This window comes from Talpa occidentalis, unplaced genomic scaffold, assembly GCF_014898055.3.
Source record: "Talpa occidentalis isolate TD23 unplaced genomic scaffold, MPIMG_talOcc4v2.1 talOcc4.10, whole genome shotgun sequence".
NCBI classification, from domain to species: domain Eukaryota; kingdom Metazoa; phylum Chordata; class Mammalia; order Eulipotyphla; family Talpidae; genus Talpa; species Talpa occidentalis.
In genome coordinates this window covers 40,453,025-40,477,539 of record NW_023600993.1, presented here as the reverse complement: position 1 = coordinate 40,477,539, position 24,515 = coordinate 40,453,025, and the positions used below count along the sequence as shown (strand labels likewise).

Here is a 24,515-nt window from a genome sequence, read left to right as displayed (position 1 = left end):
AGACTTCACCAAGACTGGAGCTATCCTTTTTGAAGATGATCTTATTAAGATGATCATATTATTGGAATAATGGAATTAGTTGGAGGTCAGTTTATTGTGAGACAAGACCTTGTCTAAAACACTACCAAGACATGCTCAGCCACAGCCCACCATCCTCACCACTGTCCTCTCATTCCAATCCCCCCCAGCCCCTGGCCTGCAGGGTCACCTTTATTGACCCCTGGGCCCCCAACCCTGGCTGCTTCAGCTGACTGCTCTTATTCATCTTCAGCCTCATCCTCCCCCATGTTACCTGCCAGGCCCACTAACGGGGCTGAACATCATGTGCCCCAGATCCCCAGAGACTTTTCCACTTTCACACTTTTGCCCAAATTGTTCCCACAACTTGGAATGTTCTCTTGCTCTTGTCTACTTTTAGACCTTTAGACCAACTCCAGTGACCTCTTCCTTCTTTCCTTCTCTTTTGATTTGAAAAAAGAAATGCTCCTTTGCACAAGAAATCCCCCATGTGTTCTTAAAATGCACACATGCAAACAAGTCAGCAGTTTTAGGATAAAAAATGAAACTTCATCTCCCCCTCCCAGGCTTACTTCCAGAGACAGCACTTATGATCAGGTGACTGCATTTCTCATATATTTTTATATACAGGTATTTGTACCTGCAAGTATCTTTTAAACCTCATATAATGTTTTATATGAATTATCCGCCAACTGATTTTTTTCCCATTTAGCTGTTGGTCCTAGAGAGCTTTCCTTGTCCACACACATCTCTCTTTTTACCTGCCCTGGCTCAGTCCTCTCCCCGGGGAAGAGCATACAAGTTTGTATGGAAACATTCTCTTGGGCAGACATTTAGTAGTGGAACTGCAGGTCATATGGTAACTGTAATTGAACATCTTGAGGAACTGCCAAACTCTTTTCAAGAGGGGCTGTGTGTAACCTTTTGTGACCCCACTAGCAGTATTCCCCACTTTGACTTGTTTTGTCCATCTTTTTAATTATTGCTATCCTCAGGCATATGAAGTGATATCTCGTTGTGGTTTTGATTTTCATTTCCCCGATGACTAATGGTGATGAATACCTTTTTTTAAATGACTTTATTTTTCAGAGCAATTTTAGATTTACAGTAAAACTGAGATAAAGGGACAGGGATTTCTCCTACACCCCCTGTGCCCACACATACATAGCCTGCCCCATTATCAACATCACTCAACAGAACGTTACATTTTTAACCAAGGATGAACGTCCATGGACACATCATAATCATCCAAAGTTCATAGTTTACTCAGGGGTGTACTCTTGGTGGTGTACTTTCTTTTTTTTTTTTTTTTTTTTTTTTTATAGAGGCATGCTTTATTTATTTGTTTGCTGGTTTCTTTGTTTGTTTTGTTTATACATGCACTGGGTACAGTCAGAAGCGCGGGAGGGCGAGAGAATTCACCAGAGCCAGAGCGGGGAGCAGAGCAGGCAGAAGGACCGAAGTACACTGCTGAGGGGAGCAGCGGGCGGCAGGAGAGGTCTGCGCGCCATGTGGGACCCTCCTCCGGTGGCCGGGGAGCAGCCGGGGATCGAACCGGCGCCGCAGAGGCCGCGGGCAGCTTCGCAACCCAGCGCTCAACCGCTGCGCCACCGGGGAGGCCCTTGGTGGTGTACTTTCAAAGTGGACCAATGTATAATGGCATCTATCCATCATAATATCATACAGAATATTTTCACTGCCCTAAAAATCCTCTGAATGCCACCTGTTCATCTCCTACCCCACCTCCAGCACAACCACCAATCTTTTATTGTTTCCATATTTTTGTCTTTTCCAGAATGTCATACAGTTGGAATCTTACAATATGTAGCCTTCTCAGGTTGCTTTCTTTTCCTTTGTAATAGGCATGTAAGGTTCTCCACGTCCTGTTATGGCTGGTGATATATGATGTGGAACACCTTTATAATATGTGCTTATTTTCCATGTGTCTGTTTTCCCAGTGAAGTATCTGTTAAAGGTCTTAGGCCCATTTTACCCCCTCCCTCTCAGTTTTATTGAGATGTAACTGAAAAATATCACCATGTAAGTTTAATGTATATAGCATAATAGTTTGAAATATACATTGTGAAATGATAATCACAATAAACTGAATTAGCATCCATCATTTCATATAATAATACAAAGAAAAAGAAAAAAACTTTCCTAGTGATGAGAGCGCTTAGGATTTTTACTCTCATGTGTATCATTCAGTAGTGTTAACTATAATCATCATCGTCTACCCATCACCCCCCACATTTATCAAGTAACTGGAAGTTTGAACCTTTTAATTACCACCATCCAGTTCCCACACTCCCAATCCCTGCCTCTGGTAACCACAAATCTGATCTTTTTTTCTATGATCTTGGTTTTTTGCTTGTTTTAGATTCCACATATATATAAGTAAGATCATACAGTATTTGTTTTTCTCTCTCTGACTTACATCACTTATCGTAATATCCTCAAGGACCATTTATACTGTTAAAAATGACAGAATTGCCTAAGGTTTTTTTTTTTTTTTTTTTTTTTGGTGTGTGGCTGAATAGTATTCCTCTGTGTATGTGTGTGTTTGCCACAATTTTTAAATCCATTCATTTACTGATGGACACCTAGGTTGTTTCCATGTCCTTGCTCTTGTGAATAGTACTGCTGTGAACATGGAGATGCAGATGTCTTTTCAAGTTACTGTTTTCATTTCCTTTGGGTATATTTCCAGAAGTGGAACTGTTGCATCATATAGTTCTATTTTTAATTTTTGGAGCATCCTCAGTGTTGTTTTCCATAGCATGGTGACTGTACAGTTCACAGTGCACAGGAGTTTCTCTTTCTCCATGTTCCCACCAGAATTTTTTTTCCTTTTTTCAGACGTGACCATTCTAGATGGAAAATGACACCTCACTCTGCTTTTGACAGTGATTGGTGATACCGAGCATCTTTTCACATACCTGTTGGCCAATCATATGTCTTCTTTGGAAAAATATTCAGATCTTTTACCCATTTTTAATGGACTTATTTGTGGGGTTTTTTTTTTCATTATTGCGTGATTCCGGATACATTTTGAATATTAATCCCTATCAGAAATATAGTTTGCATGTATGTTTCCCATTCTGTGGCTGGTTTTTTTTACTTTGTTGATTATTTCTTTTGCTGTGCAGAAGCTTTTTAGGTTGACATAGTCAACTTGTTAATTTTTTTATTTTATTGCTTTCACCTTAGATGTCATATCTAAAAAATCATTCCCATAACCCAGGCAAAGGAGCTTTTTCCCTATTTTTTCCTAGACCTTTCATGATTTCAGGTCTTACATTTACGTGTTTAATCCATTTCCTATTAATTTTTGTGAGTCATATAAATTAGGAGATGGCCCATTTTAAAATTTAGATTGTTTTCTTATTGTTGGGTTTGAAGGGTTCTTTGCATGTTTTGGTTAAGTATCCTTTATCATCTATGTCTTTTGAAATATTTTCTCTGTGGCTTTTCTTCTAATTCTTTTGCTATTGTGTACTGCAGAGCAGAAGTTTTTGATGAAGTCCAGTTTATCAATTATTTCTTTTTTTAAAAAAGATTTATTTATGCATACAAGAACTGGGGTACAGGCCAGAGATGTGGGGGGTGAGAGGATTCACCAGAGACAGTGTAAGGAACAGAACAGGCAGACTGAAATACACAGCTGAGGGGAGCAGCAGGACAGACAGGAGGGGTCTGCTGCACTATGTGGGTCAGCACCCTGGCCGGGGATCGAACTCATGCTGCAGTGGCTGCGGATAGCTTCATAGGTTGTGTCTTAACCCCTTGTGCCACCAGGGAGGCCCTATAAATTATTTCTTTTGTAGATTGTGTCTTTGGTGTTGTATCTAAGTAAGCATCACTGCACTCAAAGTCATCTAGGTTTGTCTAGGAGTTGTCTTTTTACATTGTGAATGGTCTTTATATATTCTAGATTCAGCCTCTGCTTAGATAGATGATTTTCAAATATATTCTCCCATCCTATGAAGTGTCTTCTCCCTCTCTTGGTGATATCTTTTGAAGCATAAGGTTTTGATTTTGGTGAAGTCCAATTCATCTTTTTTTTCTTGTGTTAACTTGTGCTTTTGGTGTCATATCTATCTTTCGCCTAATCCAAGGTTATGAAGATTTATGCTTAAGTTTTCTCCTAAGAGCTTAATAGTTTTAGCTCTTATATTGAGGTCTTTGATCCATTTTGAGTTATTTTTTGTAGGTGGTGTGAGGCAGGGGATGTTCCATCTTCATTCTTTTGCATATGGGTATCCTGTTGTCCTAGCAACATTTACTTAAATTACTATATTTTTCCTGTTGAGTTGTGTTGACAACCTCGTGCAAAATGACTTGGCCACAAATGTGTGTATTTGTGCACCTTCAATTCTGTCCTACCGAGCTCTCTATATATTCTTATGCCGGTACTACTGTCTAATCTGTCTTGTGTACTATAGTTTTGTAGTAAGCTATGAAATTGAGAAGTGTGCGCTCTCCTTTTTCATGACCTTTTTGGCTATTCTGGGTCCCCATGTGAATTTTAGTTCAGATTATCAATTTCTGCAAAAAAGACAACTAAGATTTTGAGAGGGATTATTTGTGTTGAATCTGTAGGCCAGTGGGCAGTTTTGCCATCTTAACAATATTAGGCCCAGATACTGAAGGACTTTTTGCCTCACTCAACTCCTAGTCATTGAATCTGCCAAGCAGACTCACAGGGCCATCCTTCAGGCTGCACAGATAAAGATGCAGGATGTCAGTGCTTTTCTGCTTTCCCTGTTGAAGAAAGTGACACCATGTTGTGTGGTGTCTAATCTAAGACTGGAGACCTTGGATAAAATACTCAGTTCCTGAAGTTGTGAGATGGGAGTGTATCTGCCGCTGATGAAACCTCGGCAGCCCTGACTTCCCTGTATTCTGAGGGCATCACAGAGACCCCTAAGGTCCTCCCACACTTCTCTGCCTCCTGCCTTGAGAAGTGTGGTGAGAAATGGGGAGGCGCACAGCCCTGGAGGCACCCCATTTAGCAGGTGGTAGCAGATATTGGAGTGAGGTTTCATTTTAACTTGTTTTACCTACTAGGCTCAGAGCCGGGGTTTTATTTAAGGAAAGGGTTGTGCTGCTAAGTCAATGTTTGCCCTCCACCCACACCAAGTCACTGGCAGAGTTTGAACAATGGAACAAAAAAATAAAAAAAAATGATATCACATATTAAAAGTGTGGTTTACACCCCAGCAAGCACTTATGCGTTCCAGATGTAATCCTTTGCCTCAAGCCTAGGATTGTATTCGCAGGGAAGAAGAAAGAAAAAGTGAAGCACCTACATTTATCTCAATAAGAACCTGGCTTTCCAAACTTAAGGAACAACGTGGGAAAGAAACTACCTTGGAAACTGCAAATCTCCTCACACCTCACTTTATTCTCAGTGGGGCAAAGAGCTCCATTTTCAACAAACACACTGCTAACGTGTGTGCGTGTGAGAGGGAGAATGGTTGGAGTCGTTTCTCACTGCTTCCGAAAAAGAAAGCATTAATTGGGGACGAAGATTTTAGCTTGTTTCCGGAGAGAAGTTATATGTAATAGAAATGATTTTGAGATATACCTTCAGCTTGGCAGGTTCTCTTTACCTGAACTGTGAGAACAGGCAATTTGTAGTTTTATTTCCATTCTTTAGTGAGGAATCTGTGTGTGTGGAAAGTTAGGGGGAAAACACAGTGATGTAACTGAACCCTCAAACAAGGAAGCGTGTTACAGGGCTGAGGCTCAGGCTGTGGTTTTCGCCCAGTCCCATTCAGAAGGTGCAGCTTGGCTGACTGACCTTGTGTAACCTTGTGTGACACATTTCCCAAGGGGGTGGGGGACTGTTTCGCTCCAGCATGGCTTTAATTTTAAAAGCCTTGTACAGTCTTGCAAACTCAAGTGATTTTCTTAGTAAATCACTAACATTTCGTGCGTTCTGGGCTGGGCAGGGCCTCACTAATCCTTGACCAGAATGGTGACTCAGAAAATACTGAAATGACCACCTGAGTCCTTTGAGAAGAGAGTTGGCGAGTGACTTTAGGGAGTGACTCAAGCAGCACTGTAGCAACGAGTTGCAGAATGGCAACCGATGTTCGTTCTATTTTATTATGCTAATAAAAAATTTAACATTATCTTTTAACGTGAGGTAATGAGGGTGCTACCAAATTTCACTGAGCACTTAAGTATGGGGTGGAATTTAGCTTTTCATACTTGTTTTTGGTTGTGACCCATTTTTTCCTCAAATTTTATTGTGTCAATAATTTACATAATGTATAATTTGGGGAGTGCCACTTCACACCTGCATTATGTGCAAAGCTCCAGCGTCCTACCACCTTCCCTCCTCTAACACCACCTTCTTTCTCCATCCCCTCTGGTAACCAGTATATTTTTCTCAGAGTCTAAGAATTATTTTTGCTAAATTTTGTCAGTTTGTTTTCTTTGGTTATTTATATTCCACAAATAAGTGAAACCATCAGTATCTGTCTTTTGAATTCTTGTTTATTTCACTTAGCATAATCACTTTATGATCCTTTTTGTCCCCAAAGACACTAGTTCATCTTTTATTTTTATTTATTTATTTATTTATTTATTTATTTTAAATAGGAAGAGCACTAATAATTTTTTAAAGATTTATTTATTTACACAAGAACTGGGGTACAGGTCAGAGGCACAGGAGGGTGAGAAAATTCACCAGAGAGAGTGGGGAGCAGAACAGGCAGCCATACCGAAGACACTGCTGAGGGGAGCAGCGGGCGAGGCAGGAGAGGTCTACCGCGCCATGTAGGTTGCTCCCTGGCCAGCTAGGAATCCAACCCGCACTGCAGAGGCTGTGGACAGCTTCAGAGAGCTGTGCTCAACCCTCTGTGCCACCAGAGAGGCCCTTCATTTTTATTTGTTTGAGGAATCCCCATATCTTTTCACAGAGGCTGCAGCAAATTGCATGCCCACCAACAGCGGATGAATATTCCTTTTTCTCTATATCCTTGCCAACATTTGTTTTCTCTAGTCTTTTTTTTTAAATGATTTATTTATTTATGCATACAAGAGCTGGGGAGTAGGCCAGAGGTGCAGGGGGTGAGAGGATTCACCAGGGACAGAGTGGGGAGCAGAAAGGCAGATTGACTGAAATACACTGCTGAAGGGAGGCAGGAGAGATCTACAGAGCCATGTGGGTTAGCTTCCTGGCCGGGGAACTCTAGCTGCAGTGGCTGGTGATAGCTTCATATTGCTGAGACTTAACCCCTTGCACCACCAGGGAAGCCCATTTCCAGTCTTTTTTGATATGGGCCATTTTCACAGGGGTGAGGTGGTGCCTCATGGTGGTTTTGATTTGCATTTCCCTCATAATAAGTGATGTTGAACATTTTTTTCATGTGCCTGTAGGCCATCTGAATGTCTTCTTTGGAGAAGTGCCTATTTTGGTCTTTTGCCCCTTTTTGACTGAGTTTTTGTTGTTGTTGTTGTTGGGTTGTATGAGTTCTTTATGTATTTTGGGAATTAACTCCTTGTCAGACATGTGATGTGTAAATGTCTTATCCCAGACTGTAAGTTGCCTTTTTATTTTGGTGGTGGTTTTTTTCATGGTACAAAAGCTTTTTAGTGGGGCCTCCCTGGTGGCACAAGGGGTTAAGCACTGCACTATAAAGCAATCTGCAGCCTCTGCAGCACGAGTTCGATCCCCGGCCAGCCAGAGAGCACCCCACCTAACATGGCAGACCTCTCCTGTCTCGCCCGCTGCTCCCCTCAGCAGTGTCTTGCATGTGTCAGCCTATTCTCCCCACTCTGTGTCTGGTGAGTACTCTCACCCTCCTGCACCTCTGGCTTGTACCCCAGTTCTTGTATAAAAATAAATCTTAAAACAAAAAATGTTAACATATGTTTGTGTGTTTTATCTTTTCCTTCCAGACATTCCTGAATGAGAATCTTAAAAAAAAAAAAAGGTGTTACATAGTCTCCATGATTATTGCTTGTTATATAGTTACATAATATTTCATTGAATGGATGTAGCAACTTTATTTAACCTTGTTCAGTACTCTTGGGAAGCTTCCAGATTTTGATTACTCTAGATTACACATTTTACCTGTTTTTGCTGGTGATTGCCCTGCCTCCCTCTCCTCTTCTGCTAGGAAGCCCCATTTCTCTGAGCCTGGTGGGGGTCATGGCCCAGGCTGCACCCAACCTGGCTCCCAGCCTCGGGCTGTGATAACTGCCCAGTGCAGCAGACTCTAGCGCCTTGCCAGGCTGTGGCCTCCTCCCACTTAGGTCATCCTAATTCACTCAAGCTGCAGAGAAGATACTCAGAGGCACCTGGGCCCAGAGCAGTAAGGGCAGGGCCTCAGAGTGTGGAGTGACAACTCAAGGAGAGGGCTGAGCACATCCTCTTTGATGCAGTCACTTGACTAAACTGCCCTGATATCCTTCCAACAAGTTCCCCTTTCAACGACATTGATGGGGCTGGATCTCGCGCTGCAAGCAGTGTGTAAACTAACTCAGCCCTGTGGAGGAACATCTCCTTGACTCCCTCTTTTTAGTTGTTTTTAGTCCAGAGCAAGGAAAGATATTAAAGACTTGACTAAGAGATCGAGTGAGACATTCAGGAAAGAATGCACATACGCAGAGCAGCTCAATAATTTGGTCATCATTGGAGAAACATTGTGAAAACATCCTCTGCCCAAGTTCTGATGCTGGCTCTGCAGCCTGAGGTAGCAGTCCTCTGTTTCTTTGTCTGTAAAATGGCACTGAAAATAATTGTACCCCATTTCAGGGAATTGTTTTGAGGGTGAATGTGTTAGCTCACAGAATGTCTTTAGGACAGTGGGTAACAGAGAGAAAGTGGCCCTGAGCACGGCTGTGGTGGCTGCTGAATTATACCAGATTCTTAAACGTGTAAGAGGAGTTGAACAGTTAAGCCACATAGCCCAGCAATTTCTCTCTCTTAGCATGTGCCTGAAAGAATTGAAAGCTTGAACTCAGACAGGGACTTGCACGCCATAGTTATAGCAGCATTATTTACAAGAGTCAAAATGTGGGAATAAGCCAAGTGTTCACTGGCAGATGAATGGATAGACAAGTGTGGTATATCCATACAATGGGCTGGTATTCAGTCATAGGAAGGAAGGAACTTCTGGCACATGCTACAGCATGGATGAACCTGGGAAAAATTATGCTAAGTGAAAGAAGCCAGACACATATGGAGAAGTATTGTATGATTCCACTTATTGGAGGTACCTAGAATAAGCAAATTCACAGAGGCAGAAAGTAAACTAGAAGTTACTAGGGGCAGAGGGATGAGAGCAAAAGGGAATTATTATTTAATGGTACAGGCCTTCTGTTTGGGATGATGAAAACTTTCTAGACATGGGAGTGGTGGGGACTATACAATGTTGTGAGTGTGCTTGATGCAAGTGAATTAATACCTAAAATAGTTAAAATGGCAAATTTTAGATAATGTCTATTTTACCGCAATTTAAAAAATGTGTAAGAGGAGTTAGAGGGTGTGATGGGTGTGAATACCTTAGTCTCCCAGACTTTTTCTTTACGGATTGAAGTTAAATCAAAGTGGAGCACACAGTAAAACAAACAGCAAACAGAATAAGACACAGACCCGAAAAAGAAGTGGTGCTGACATGGGGTGAACTCCCGCCCAGAGCCCAGGAGTCCCTCTAAGACCTGATATTACAGGTTGGGATCTGGTGCAGCAGGAGCAGGCCACAGGGAAGGAGAGTGTTCTTAGTGACTGTGGCTGCTCAGTCCCATCCCTGGTCACACGGGCCCAGGCTGGGACAACAGCCTGTGTACGTCATGACCAACCCCCAGCAAACAAAGGGATGTGGCAGGGAGGGGCGGACTATGACTCAGAAGCTGCTGCCGCTGCAGCTTCCTCCAGGCACACACCCACCCCATTCGCTGACATCGGAGGCAGGTGTACTCACTTCCTGTGCAGGCCATCAGGAAGGTGCTCCAGGAGAATCTGGTGGTGACTGAGCAATCACTGTGTGCTGCACTGGCCCAGGGCTCTCTACGCTTCATCTCCGGTCAGCCACTCTTGTCAGTGCCTCTTTACAGAAGAGGAAATGAGCTTATTGGCAACTTGGTTCACTAGCCTGAAGGCCACACAGGCTGCAAAGGGTAGGGTCAGAATTGAACCTGTTGCTAATTCATAAACCTGGACTTGTAACTAACTGGGACCCATGCAGCCCACCTGCCCATGCACACACACATTCATGGAAGTTTCCATTTCCAAACGTGACTTATCTCTAGGTCAGAGATTTAAAGAGAATTTTAATAGTTTTTTCTTATGTATATGAAAGAAGTTGGAAAATATAGATAATAGGTATATTTTATAATAAAAAGGGCATTATTAGATATGAATGCTTTGTGGCATTGGCAGTCATTTCACCAGTCCCATTGGTCCCTTGAGGCTCTTGAATAGGTGACATTGAATAAAGTCAATGTACTGAGTAACTCTCACTGCGCTGGACATGGGCGGGTCCCAGTCATGGTCAGTCTCTCCCAGGTTTATAAAACTGTAATGGCATTTCAGAAAGACCAGGCTCATTTGGATCTAGGTACCACACATGTTATAGTAGATCAAACAGGTGTAATGTAAATGGCCCCAAGGAAATAAGTGGGTAATGCGCGTGTCCAAGTCTCCTGTGTTTGCCTGTGTGTTTAAGGCCACATTGTTATGTTTTACAGAAGCACTCTTTCAAGATTTTTATTCAAAAGAGATTGTGGGAAATGTGTACCCTTTCCTTGCTTTATAGTCACTTTCTGATGAATGTGACTCATTGATAAGGACCAGCCTGAAAAATTAAAGTCCCATCACTATAGGGAAAAGGAAATTCATTTTGGCCAAATAGTTTCAATCTTGTCTTCTGAAATTTTATCAGAGTTGCTAACTTGGTGACAAAATGGACTCATTTAAGTGGCCCCTCCTCAACTTCTCCATTGAGTATTGATAGCAAAAAAAAAAAGTGAGTGAAAGAATGAAGCATCTACTTCTCGTCCATTAGAGCAGGAAACATTCCAGTGTGCATTAGTGTGGTGGCTGGGATTTACTTTGCTGGAAGGTGTAGAGAAGAAATAAGATTAGGAATGGCTTTGAAACTATAGGATGGGCAGAGGCACATTCTTTCTACTTTTGTGAGTGTTTGAACTTTTAGAGTCAAAAAAGTTAAAATATATAATATTGATTGTATTATCTTACCAGGTACCAGCCCATGTCCTAGGTCCAAGAGAGGTTGTGGTGGGCAAGATAAGCTGACAGCCGGCCCTTCTGGAGTCAACAGACAAGACTTATTCAGGAAACAGATACTAATCAAATAGTCATGTGAATGCAAGTAAAGTTGTAGCTGGGATAAGTGCTGAGAAGCCACAAGCACTGGAGCAAAGTCTGCTGTAGAGACCCCATTCCATCCAGAATTAGAGGAATAACTAGGAATCCTTAGCTTGAGGTAGCACCAAAGCGGTGTGTGTGCGTGAGAGCACACGCCTGTATAGTCAAGGCTGAGAGGCATCATTGTGATTCTTTGCTTGCCTGAACTATCTTGTGATAGAAGGATTTCAAAGATCTGTTGACTGAGTGCCCTTCAACCTGACAAAGAGCTTTTGTGATGCATGTCCAAGAAGCTAGCGGAGATATCTTCCATGGATTTTGATTCTGCTTAGAGAAACTCTGTTTTCCTACCTGCACTCCCTGTCATGCCTACTGGTCTTGTGGATGTTCCAGAAAATCCCAACCCCTATTCTTTCCCAGACTGCCGTGCCATGCCTCCTATTCTATCCAGACTGCTCTTAACCTGCTCTCTCTCTCTCTCTTTTTTTTTTTGTATTTTATACATCACTTTTTATTTTTATACAATGTATGCATTTTCATCTTGGTTATACTCCCCATACAATTCCCACCCCCCCCCTTATTTTTACCCTATACCCTCCTCCCCTCCATCCCCCCATACTGTGTCTCTGGTTTATAGTTGCTTGTTGATTTTGATTTTTACTTTATTATGATTAGTCTTTTTCCTGGTCCCTTATTTAGGTTTTCTAGACTCCTGCTATGAGTGAGACCATCCTGTATTTTTCTTTTTCTTTCTGCCTTATTTCGCTGAGCATGATCCCTTCCAGCTCCATCCATGTTGCTGCAAATGGCTTGAGTTTATCTTTTTTGACTGCTGAGTAATATTCCATGGTGTATATGTACCACGTCTTCTTGATCCAGTCATCTATTTTTGGGCATTTGAGTTGTTTCCAGAGCTTAGCTATTGTAAATAGTGCTGCTATGAACATAGGGATACAGGTGCCCATTTGAATTAATGATTCTGTGTCCTTCAGGTAAATAACTAGGAGGGGAATTGCTGGATCATATGGAAGCTCCATCTTTAGCAGGTTGAGGAATCTCCACACTTACCTTCTCTCTTTTGAGGGCTGACTCCTTCCCATATTCAAATATTGGATCAAATGTTAGAAGGGAGGCCTTCCCCTAGCATTTATCCCTTTTTATTTTCTCTCCCCCCCCCCCACTTTTTGTTGGCCTCTCCTCAGGCTGTGTGAGCATGAAGACAGTGGGAATTATGGTTACATCCCGTGGCCTCCCTGACTCCCCGCCTGTAGGTGCAGAGAGTAGGCACCCTGCAGATCTGATAGCCAGATGCTACCTTACATTGTACCTGTGTGTATTCCTAATTAATCACCTTGCATTTTAAAAAGATTTTGACCATGCAGTTGTCAAAATAGACTTATGGGAAGTTATGGAAGCTTCCTGTGAGATGAGAGTACTTAATATAAGATTTGTATGCAGAGTATCTTAAAACATAGAGACCTTACCTTGCATTCTGTTGGACTACAGAAGGTGAGATGTAATTAGATGTTTCTGCAGGATCCAGGTAAAGGACGGGGGTATCTGGGAAGCTAATCTTCCTCCTGGGGTGACGGAGATTGTTTCACTTTGTGTATCTAGTTTGTGGTCACAGCTGATGGAACTTTACGCTAAAAGCACACCCCAGCCACCCCTACCATACAAAAAATAAATTGAGTTGATGGGGCCTGCAATGTACAGTATGGGAGTGTAGTTCATACTCTATGGCGTGCTTGAGAATTGCTGAGAGAGTAAATCTTACAAGGTCTCATCACACACTGTGGTCTGCCCACACAATGGAATATACTCTGCTGTGGGGGAAAAAAAAAAAAAAGCCTTTGGCTAGGGCATCCTCCTGGAGGGGTGTGAGGAAACCTTTTAGGGGGATGAAAATATTTTGTATTTTGATGGGGCTGATGGTCACATGGGTGTGAGCATCTAGAGACATTGTTGAGTTGTACACCTCAGGTTGGTGTGCTTTATGTGTGTTGCAAACTATCTTACTGAGGAGTACATTGGGACAGTGTCCTTGGAGGAAATCTGGGGAGACGGACGTGGTCTGCAGGCAGGGCAGCCTGGAGGGGAGGAAGACAGAGCCAGTGAAAAGCCTGGATTTTCCCATCGTGGTGCTCCTCCTGGCCTTGTGCAGGCAATCACTGTTGTCTCTTGTGTTGTTCTTCCTCCTCCGCTTCCTCCTCACCCACTCACCCTCATGGCCTGCAACAATAGCTGCACGGTGCCTTTAAGAATGAGTCGGTGCTTGGGAGGGAAAGTAGCTTTTCCTAATTCTGCACTGCCTCAAGGAGAGGGTGTTGAGCTAGTGCTGCCAGAGTTTGCTCTCCCTGGTCTCCCTGTGATGTCCCAACCTGGAAGAGGAGGGAACCCGCCTGTGGGTTATCTTCAGGTGAAGCTGTGGATTACATGGTGGTGGTGGTGGGTACTGTACAGGTTGGAGGGAATCCAGTGAAGAGGTGGAACCTGCCTCTGTCTGCCCAGGCACAGCACTCAACACCCACACCCTGGGCTGATGCTCAACAACAAATTAAAGCTTGTTATGTCGATGGCCTGGGGCAGCTTCTGGGGCAGATCACCAACCTCAGTGGACGGTGGAGCTCTAGGGTGTGGCTGGTGCTCCAGATGGTCTCTGGATCTGTGCTTGGGTGCTCTTGCTGGTGTCTTCCTGACAGGAGAGGGGCCTGCTGCGTTTCCAGTGTGCAGAGTGATTGCTTGGCATAGGATAAGCACCCTGTTTGTGAATCTGAAATGTCAGTGTGATTTGACTTTTAATTATATCGTCGAGACATATCATGTTTGAAGCCATTTTGCCACATGACATAAAAATGTAGGCATTAAGAGGTTAAAGTTAGGAGGTAAGGTGGAGGTGAGAGCCAGGATGCCTAAGGTCTCAGGTGTCACACTGACCAGGATAGGCATGATGGTGCTGGAGCCCCATAGCACTGGAAGGTGAGAGGCGTGAGAGAGGAACACTGCTGGCAACCTTGGGCGAGTCACTCTGCTCCTCTGTGCACTTCTTTATTGGATGATAGAGAATAAATTAGGGATAACTGATCATTGTGACAGTACCACTTGTTGATTTATTTTTATTTTTTTTTTCTTGTTGATTTATTATGTGAGTTAAGTGAGATCACAAACACAGTCAATGCTCAGTAGATGTTAGCAATGGTGGTGATGGTGGTGGCAATGCTGGGAGCTTTTTGATATGCTAGAATAATCAAGCACAGACCCACCCACAGTGGGTCTGTGAGTCTGAGTGTGGGAATCACCTGGGGCCTGCCTGCACTCGGGGCTCTGCACACCTTCCCTGGCTTTACTGCTTTTATTATTCCACCATCTGACCGAAGGGCCTTGATTCCTTAATAGAATCAAGAAACTGCATGCTTTTCTTAAAAAAGATTGGTACAAGCTCATTTGATGACCAAATCCAGCCTGAGCTGAAAACAGGTTGTTTGTAGTATGTGTGTAGCAGAAAGAGTCACAAATTGAGCTCCAGAAATGTTTATATGCTTGACTGTGGGATACAACTTGACCCTATGGGGTTTACATATATAGCATATATATGCCATGTTACATTTCTCACATGCAAACATGAATTCTGAAACACATCCATTTCAAAGGTTAGGAAGAAGAACCATGGATTTGTCTGTTATTTATTCTCCAGTTAGACCATCGTCTCTCTTTTTTGCTAATATTAAAGGATGCTGCTTTTTTTAATATTTTATTTTATATAATTCTTACATCATTTTTCATCTTTGCATAATATATGCATTTTCATTATGGTTATATTCCCCATATAATTGCACCCCCCCCTTATTTTGACTCTAGTCCTTCCTCTCCCCGCACCCCCCACTCCCCCAGTGTGTCTCTGGTTTATAGTTGCTTGTTGATTTTGATTAAAGGATGCTGCTTTGAGTAGCCTTGATAGACCTGGAATTGCTGCCTTGATGAATAGGTAAATTTTAAATTTTGGTAGTTATTGGCAGATTTCAAAAAGATGAGAGGAAAGAACAATTCCACCACTAGTGTGCAAATGTGAATTTGGTCATGCTGGCTTCTTAGCATCTCTGTTATGCTCACGGCCCAAAGGCTCATGTCTAGTTCACTTCTGGGTATTTACATCCTTCCCTTCTCAGTCTGGCCTAAGCCTGTCTACACTGTCTCTGACTCCTTGATATTTCCTCTATCACCATACTTGGACCCTAGACCAACTGCAGAGTCCTGAGTTCAGTCAGTGACCACCCCATCCCCACCCCTGCTATATGCCCTTAGGCTCAGCCACGGGAGGATAGAGCTGCCCTGCCCTGTGCTTTGGACTCCTGGGGAAGTTGGGGACCCAGCTTAGTGCCTGTAGTCCTGTGAAGTCCCTCTGAGCTCAGGGAGTTAGATGGCAAAAGGGAATGGAGGGGATATTCTGCAGGAAGGGCTCAGACAAACTTGAATGGAAGCTTTGTATCTGCAGCCCGTGGGAAGCCCAGGGAGTGGCCTGACTGACTCGGCTTTTAAATACTGTAGGTTATAGCACTTGAGTTGAAGAGAAGGGGTGGAGGGAGAAGGGTCAGGCCTTAGTGACTGACTGTAAGTAAAGGGTGAGGAGGAGGGTCTAGATCCCTCCCAGGTGTCTGGTTCACAGTGTGGACAGGTAGCCTGGGATAGGGAGGATGAGTGGATGAACAAGTGCTCCCAACCCCAGCTCTTGCATCAGGAACCTCAGACAGGGCATTGCCCACACCCTGACTCTTAAGGCTCTCATAAGTAAGATGGGCTAGGCCTCTGGATGCCTTGTTGGACATCAGTGGGGCCAACAGTGGCCAAGAGGCTGACATGTGCTGGGTGCTGGGTATACATGCAAGTCTTTCTCTCTGCGTACCACAAAAACATCTCTAACCGCCCCACACTTCTCTGTTGGAATTGCCTCTCTGGCTTTCAGTCTGCAGATTCCTCCTCTTGCCAGGTCTTGCTTTCTTTTTTCAACTGAATTCCGAGTCCCTCAGAATCTGAGTCACAGGCAATGGATCTTGGACATCTGATTTTTCAGCAATTTCCCGGGTGAACCAATTGCTTCCTGCAGAGCCCAACTATGTCTTGCCAGAGGCAGTCCCATGGCTGAGCCTCAGTCAACACGCCTAGAATAAATGAACATGTGGGTAAATGAACCGTTGTCATTGTATGGCCTTCATCTCCCACTGAGAAGCTCAGAAAGCTGTACTGGCCACGTCCAGAGCAGCCCAGTGCTGGGAAGTCCACCTCAGAGTCACCTGGGAGGGGTGTTTAAGGTGCAGGTCCCCACAACTGGCCTTGGGATTCAGAAAGCCTCAGCACGGTTCTGGGCCTGGATAATTCCCTGTCCTGCTGCATCAGGACACATGTGGGCTCTGAGCACTTTGAGCCCTCACTTTGACATCTGTGATTCTGTCATGGAAATTCAAGGCTCTTGTCCTCAGCCACAGGCGCTGGCACGCCCCACCAGCTGGGTGAGGCTGGTTTTCTTGGCGCCAGGTAGGTCACCAGGTGGGGCTTCTGCGTGGTGGCAGCGGCTCTTCCCTTCCTACGCTCAGCAGGAATTAGAATGCTTGGCTGTTTGCACTCGCGTGTCCCTCTGCTGTCACCCAAACTTACACAACGGCAAGAGTCTTTAACACAGCTGATGTCCCAGTAACTTGGGGGCTTGTGCCTCCAAATTTACTTTGGTTTGTGGTTACATTCTCCTTGCTAGTCCCTTGGAGGTGGGGGGCAAGGACAATAGCTGCTCTCACGGGAGTAAAGCAAGGGCTCAAGTGCAGGCTTTGCCTCCGGAAGCATCTGGCTCTTTCCTCTGTCCACCCCTCCCTGGATACAGAGGAATGATTATAACCAAATAGAAGGGTCCTCCTTCACTCACGCTCCCTATCTCCTGCAAATTTCCTGATGGGTTTAGTGGATGGTGCAGACTTGCTCTTAATCTGTGTAAGCCTTCCAAGTGATGGAGATTGCATTACAGTGTCAGAGGCGCCTCCCTGGTTGGTTCTCCTCTGTCCGAGCAGTGGGGGAAGGTTTAGCTGCTGGCAGAGGGAGGCCAGTGCTGGGCACGTGACTTGGCTGGCTCCACTCCAGATTGCTCATTCCTCATTGTCATTTCTTGTGTGCATTGTGGGTGTGTGCTTCCCAGGGGGCAGGGGGCGGGGATCTGGGATCCTAGAGGGGATTTTGCAAAGCAGATCCTAGTCTGGGTGTCTGGAGTATGAAAGGAGGGGCTGGGGGCTCAGGCCCCTTTGTGTCTGGGCTGGCCGGAGGGTGTGGCACACTCCAAGACTCACTTAGGGGGACGGTCATTCAAGTCACTTTCCTCGTGACTGGCTGAGGTGGACGATTTATTGCCTCCTGAGATCTATTCTCCGTGCCTGTACAGTCTTGCCTTCTGGGTGGGTCTGGAATGGCTCCTCACTGGCTATTTTTGTATTCTGTGGAAGTGCTTCTCCCCACTTCTTTTCATCTTTCTTTTTTGCTCAGCATCCCAGTTCCTGGAGTTTCAGTTTCTGTCTTTCACAGGCCCTTTTGTCCACTGCCCTGACTGGCTTCACTCCAGCACAGGTCTCCTCTCTTTCAGTGAGACCAAACACCACTACCACGTGGATTCTGGAACTTTTTCCCTCTGGGGCCTTTGACAATTTGTTAGCCTCTCTGAGAGGCCCTGCTTTTTGGGCCTTTTTTTTTTTTTTTTTTTTTTTTTGGTAAAGGGGAGGGCATGCTGACTTTTTGAAGTCCCTTGCTGGGCTCTACTTCACTGATTTCCCAGAAAAGTCCCAATAGGGAGACACCATCACTCCCTGGATTACATCTGGGGAAACTGAGGCTCAGAGATGTTCTAAGATTTCAAAGCTGCTAAGTAAAGAGGTCAAAGTAGAATCCCGGTAGTCTTAACTTCAGGACCCAAGACCTCAATTGGTTTTCTTTATTGTAAATGCTTTTATAATTTGTGGTATAGATGGTTTAGTAGCTTAGGGGCTTCTTCACGTTATTGTGAAGCTATGGTATAATGAACATCACACCTCTCTTGCTTTTAACTTCTATAAACAGAACTAGAAGCTCTGAGAAAAAAGAAACAACTGTTACATCTTGTTCTTCCATGTAAGTGAGTTTTGGAGAGGGGAAGATGAGGGGTGGTGAATTGGCAGGTTCCCCAAACAGGCCCCCCACCTGGGGTGTGCCCCAACTAGCATGAAGTAGCACAGACACAGCACACAGCAGAGGTGAGTCTAAGGGTCACAGATCTACATGCTCCACTGTCCCACGGCCCAACTTTACCTGGTGTGCAGCACTGGGCAGTACTGCTGTTCTTGGGGGCAGGGGTTACGCCAGGTGGAGGTGTGGTCCCTCTCTAAGATACACCTTCCTAAGGGCTTTCCAGGGGAATTTTGGGTTCGGCAGGGTTTTCCCACTAACTATGAAATTTACATGGCATTGTCAGAAGGCTGCGATTGGCCCTTCTGTTTGACTGATCTTTCTCTGCCAACTCTTGGGGGTCAGAGCACAGTGATGAGCTAAGATTTAGCCAGAGAGTTTCCTTCATAGGTCAGCAGGCTGTATATTCTTATGGGATATTGGAAGTTCAGCGGCTTGGGCTCAGAGATCAGACAGAACCAGCTGTTCAGACCCCACTGTCCAGTTCCAGCTGCTGGAGTTCACCCAAGCTGCTTACACTGGAGTTTATTTCCTTTCCTGGAAAATGTGGATAGCATCGTACATCTCCTGGGGATCTTGTGTGGCTTAATGTGGATACAGACTAGGTCCTTCATATGCCTTGTCATCTCTCTTTACCTAAAGCCCCGTAGATTTCAGTGAATATTTAATTGTCTCCAAGTGGCTGGCTAATTGCAATTCCATGAAACATTTATAGTTGAGCTGCTAAGGGAGCTCACCTCTTCTGCAGGCATTTTGCAGTGCTCTTGGGCCTGCAGTGTGCTGTAGCTCAGCATTTGTCCTCGCAGGTAGTGAATGCTACTGAGGCAAACCAACTGCTTTCCTCCACTGAGTTAGTGAATGTCTGTGTGTCGTTCTGTGAAGCTCATTTGGGCAAATGCTCCTGTTGATGAAGGATCAGGTCAGAAAGACTTTCCCTGCCCAAGGGATTCAGTTTTATCTCCAGTTGGGAAAATTGGCATGACCTTTTCTAGGGACGTTTTATGTGACTGGCATCTCCCTTTTGGACTCCTGTTTGGGGATGGGTAGAGACAAGTATCCTTGTTTTTTCTGCTTATGCCCTGGGTCTTCCATTCATTTTCTCTGTGGGCCTGGGAAAGTTACTTAAAGTCCTCTGTGCCTCAGTTTCCTCAACTATGAAAAGGAGTTAAGAGTCTCTACCTTATGTTGCTGAGAGGGTCGAATGGGATCAAGCATTCAAAGCCCTCTGTGGGGTGCCTGGCACATAGAAGCTGCCATCACCATTGCCTGTGGTGGTAAGGAAGACAGAAATGACAGTGGTGGCTTAATTCCCAGACCCCAGGGGAACCTGCATGCCCTCCTTTGGTGGACTCTGCTTGGGCAGTGTCCATCTTGCAGCAGGGAGAACAGACAGGAGATCCCAGGCTTGCTCTGACCACTGTCCCTTACTCCCTCCTTTGGGTCTTCTGGGAATGGATGAGCATGCTCTCTACCCATCAACAAAAATGAACTGAGGGCCCACTGGAGACATTATTGGAGAGCCCTAGAGAACGGTAGACAGGGGGTAGTGGTTTGCTATAAAGTTTCACACACATTTTTGTTATGCTGCAAAGGAACTATTTTATAGAACCAGAACTTTCTCAGGAACTCCAGCACAGAACCAAACAGCAGCGGGGATGCCCTGGTTGAAATCAGAATTACTTTGGCTTCAGTATGGGCAGCCTAGAGATGAACAGGACTTGACCATTGGCTGTATTGCCAAGTGAACCCTTGTTCTAGAAATTGAAATCTGATCTCCACTGGGAAGACTAGAGACTTCCTAGAGACTCACCTCACCTTCTTCCCTGCATGTCCCCAAGTGAGCATGTCATGTAGGCCATGCCCATAGTGCCAGCTTTTACTCATGCGGAGGACCTGGACTGTTACCCTTTGCTGTGGTGCGCTCAGCCCAACCTTGCCATGGATTAAGCCACATGGAGAGGCAGCTGCCAAACCCCAAAAAAGCCTTCCTGTCAAGAGTCAAGTTCAAAATACTCGGAGCAACTATGCTAATGACCCATTTCATCCTGGGGAATCTTGAAATACAGTGCCCGAGTCCTTGGTACCCTTTGAGGGCCGGAGCAACTTGAAGGTTTGGGTGGGGACTTGTGGATTGGCCTTTTGGGAACTTATTTTTCTGTGATTCTGGGGTGGCCCCTCCCTATGAGCACTACTCTGTTCTGCAGCTGTGTGGGGAGGCCTTAGTGGTATCCTGATTCTGAGCAGGTTTGTCTCCTCTTTCATAAGAGTGGAAATGTGCCATCAGCTGTGGGACAAGTATCGTACTTGTCAGTGTGCTCACATCTGGGGTGCCACAGAGCCCCCTGAAATTGAGAACATCCCACATTGGTGGGGTGTGGCTGAAGGAGGAGTGTGGCAGGAGCTCCAGGAAAGACTGTGAGGATGAGAGCAAGTTGCACTTACAAAATGCCTCTCCGTGGGTGGTTGTGGAGACCTCGTTTCCAAATTCTTATCTCAACCACTCCGTATGACCTCCATGGTGTCTGGCCTCCAGAAAGGACAGAGTAGAACACAGTGAAAATAGATAATAATAACCTGGAATTGAGGACATTTCTTCGCTGAACACTTGATGTCAGTGATCTCATTTAACCTGGAGCGACACTACCCACTGAAATGAGATCCTATGATCCCCTAGCCATCCTTACACCTCCCTTCACCAGATTTTCCTTTTGTGGTTTCCCTCTTTACCTTGTCACTGGATACACTGCATTTTTTATCCAGAGCAGTCCCAGCTTTAACTGGCAGGCTCTTTTTTTTTTTTTTTCCCATGTTTTATTTATTTATTTGTTTGTTTGTTTTGTTTATACATGCACTGGGTACAGTCAGAAGCGCGGGAGGGTGAGAGAATTCACCAGAGCCAGAGCGGGGAGCAGAGCAGGCAGAAGGACCGAAGTACACTGCTGAGGGGAGCAGCGGGCAGCAGGAGAGGTCTGCACGCCATGTGGGACCCTCCTCCGGTGGCCGGGGAGCAGCCGGGGATCGAACCGGCGCTGCAGAGGCTGCGGGCAGCTTCGCAACCCAGCGCTCAACCGCTGCGCCACCGGGGAGGCCCTAACTGGCAGGCTCTTATTTGGCCTTCAAAAGTCAGCTCAGTCATCACCTCCTCTGAGAAGCCTTCCATGATTTCCTCGGGTTGTTGTAGGTACTGAGCCTCCTGGAGCCGTATATCCCTCCATTATTACTTTATCACTTTACACTGTAACAATGTTTTGCTTTTCTTTTTAAAGTTTGAGGCAATATTAGTAACCCCAAATACACACTTTTATTTTTTGTTCTTGTAAAACTGCTAGCAGTACAGATGAAACTGAAGCCTGCTTGCCCCCCCAGCTGGTCCCCTGTCCCTGCTCAGAGGCACAGGCATTGCATCTGTAGCCACATAGGCGTGGAACAATCTAGGCGAATGAAGCTGACGAAGCTGTCAGCAAGGCCAAACAGACTCAGAAGCACTGTCGTGTCTGTGGGGCCAGAGCGCTCTTTGGAACTGACTGCAGGGTGGGCCTCAGGGGAAGGAGTGCTTGGGTTGGAGTTGACCCCCAGCATCGCTGGCCACCGAGTGATGTCCCTGAGACGGCTGGCTGCTGTAGCCAGTGTTATCTCTGGTTTGGTTTAGCAGCTGCAGCGGCCCTCAGGGGCGGTGGCCTTATTTTTAGCCAAGGACTCTGGGTCACTTTTCTTGGCCATCAAGGAGGTGAGGTCATCTGGGGCAGGTGGCTTGGGACCCTGTGGTCATAGTCCCAGTTGTCCAATCAGCCTTCAACCTGACTTTGGCCCTGATATAAGCAGAAAAAAAAAGAATGAATCCATCTCTTTTCCTTTTCTGATAAAAGCCCAGAGAACAAGCGCTCACTGTTGTTTACTGATAAATGTTTATAAAGCTCCCTGCCTGCCAAGCATGATGCAGAGCAAGGAACATGTGGAGCTTTTGTAAATCTCTCCAGAGGGTGTGTCCTCTTTTGAGATCTGAGGGTGGAAAGATCTTTTTTGGTGAAAAGTCTTTTAATTATGGGAGTTTTATCTTAGCATATCTTTGTGTCTCTGTGATCAAGCATGTCCAAATGTTGATTAAGCACCAAAGATATTCAGGTGGAGGCCTTAAGGAAGCAGCGTGATCTGGGTCAGGGCACAGGATCTTGGCGAGAAAGCCTGTGTTCAAATCTCACTCTTCCTGTGGTGAGCTTTGGAACTATGGGTAAGTTGTTCATATTTAGCCCTTCTGTGCCTCAGCTTCCTCCTGTTTAAGAGAATGATCATGATAGCACCTATTTACTTGGGTGGGTGAAGAGGAAACAAGATAATGCATGAGGAGCACTGAGCCTGAGGCATAGTAAGTGCTTAACAAAGGCTGTTACTATTACTGGTAGTTATTATTAATTAGCATTAGAAGTCCATATCCAGAAGAAACAGGAGGAAGAGCATTGAATGTGTAAGACCTGATTTCTGTTCTCGAAAATTTGCAGTCTGTTGGGAGTGATTAGACAAACACTGAGACAGTTAGCAATTAATATGTGATGGTAGCAATTACATCCAAGTGGAGTGGTTTGTGTAGAGAGTACTGTCGCAGTTGGTTGGGGGAACTCCTGGGAAAAGCTGGGATTCACCAGGGGCGTATCAGATGGGGGTAAGTAGGGAAGGAGCAGAGAGGAAGACCATGTGGCAGGTATCAGGGGAATGTTCCAGGTCAGCCTGGTGGATGGTGATTAACCTCCTTTTTAGCAATAAATGCATTTATTGTGTTTTCATTGCCCTCCCTTGGGTATAGGATGCAAAGTTGGGGAATTTAACTTGCTAAGTTGATTTATAGAAAATTCACTGACAGCATTTTTATTTTGTGAAAGAATTACTGGGGTAGGGGAAAACCATCGACTAGACAAAAGGACTATTAAGAAATTCTTAGGCTTCTTATTAAAATATACTCACAGAAAAGGGCATGGTCGTAGCTGTACAGCGTGATGCATAGTCACAAAAAACTGAACAGACCCTGTTTTAGCAGCATCCAGATTAAGGAAAAGACTCTTGCCAGCACCCAGGTGCCCCTGTGTTCCACTGTCCCCACCACCTGGACTTGAGGCAGTTATACCTGCTTCTGCCCTTTTGCAGACAGACACATGCAGCAAGCTGCTCGTGTTTGGTATCTTTGGCCCAGTATCATCTTGAGAGAGTCATCCTTGTTGCTACATGTGGCTGCAGGTCATCTGCTCTCATTGCTGTGGATTAACACCATTTATTTCATTTGTTCTACTGTTGTTGAACTTCTGATGTGCCCAAGATAAATGGAAGGTGTCTGTGCCTTATTCCCTGGATACTCTTCAGCTGTTAATACCTGTGACTATTTTACCTTACATCGATGAAAGGAATGCTGCAGATGTGATTAAGTTAAGGATCTTGACAAGGGGACATGATTGTGAACTATTTGGGTGGGACCAAGATTGTCATAAGTTTGCTTATAAGAGGGAAGCAGGAGGGTCTGGTTCAGATAATGTGACATGATGATGGAAGCAGAGGTGAGAGGAGAAAGATTTGAGGCTAGGACATTGCTGACTCTGAAATGGAGGGAGGGGCCACGAGCAGAGGACTGCAGGGGGCCTCTAGAAGCTGGAACAAGCAGGCAGTGAATTACTCCCTAGAGCCTGGGGAAGGAATGCAGCCCTGCTGACTCACTGTAGACCCATTTCTTACACCCAGAACTCTAAGGTGACAAACATGATTTTTAAGTCACTAAGTATAAAGCATTTGTGTAATTTGAAAAACAGGAAACTAATACAGAGCTGTTATGAATAGTGCTTCTGAGAACAGTCTAGAAAATGTCTCTTCCTGCATTTATGAGCTGAGGAGCAAATACTAGTTGAGTGAATATCCTCAAGGGTGGTTGGACCAGTTTATGCAGCGGAATGTGAGAGTTCTGATTGCTTCACATCCTCAC

The 24,515-nt window shown here is 44.9% G+C and overlaps 1 protein-coding gene across 4 annotated transcripts in view; it reads left to right on the top strand.

The window, feature by feature from the left end:
• The window catches only part of ARHGEF3 (Rho guanine nucleotide exchange factor 3), a 265,843-nt gene that overhangs the window by 5,446 nt on the left and 235,882 nt on the right, over positions 1-24,515 (top strand). The window contains exon 1 of one of the 4 annotated variants that reach the window (XM_054694770.1): positions 13,722-13,784. The exons of 2 other annotated variants lie outside the window; for them this stretch is intronic. In XM_054694770.1, the coding sequence (XP_054550745.1) occupies positions 13,737-13,784 (48 nt within the window). In that variant the 5' untranslated portion in view covers positions 13,722-13,736. Of the gene's footprint in view, positions 1-13,721; positions 13,785-22,763; positions 22,785-24,515 lie in introns of those variants that run through there. One more of the 4 variants, XM_054694785.1, reaches the window with a different exon arrangement.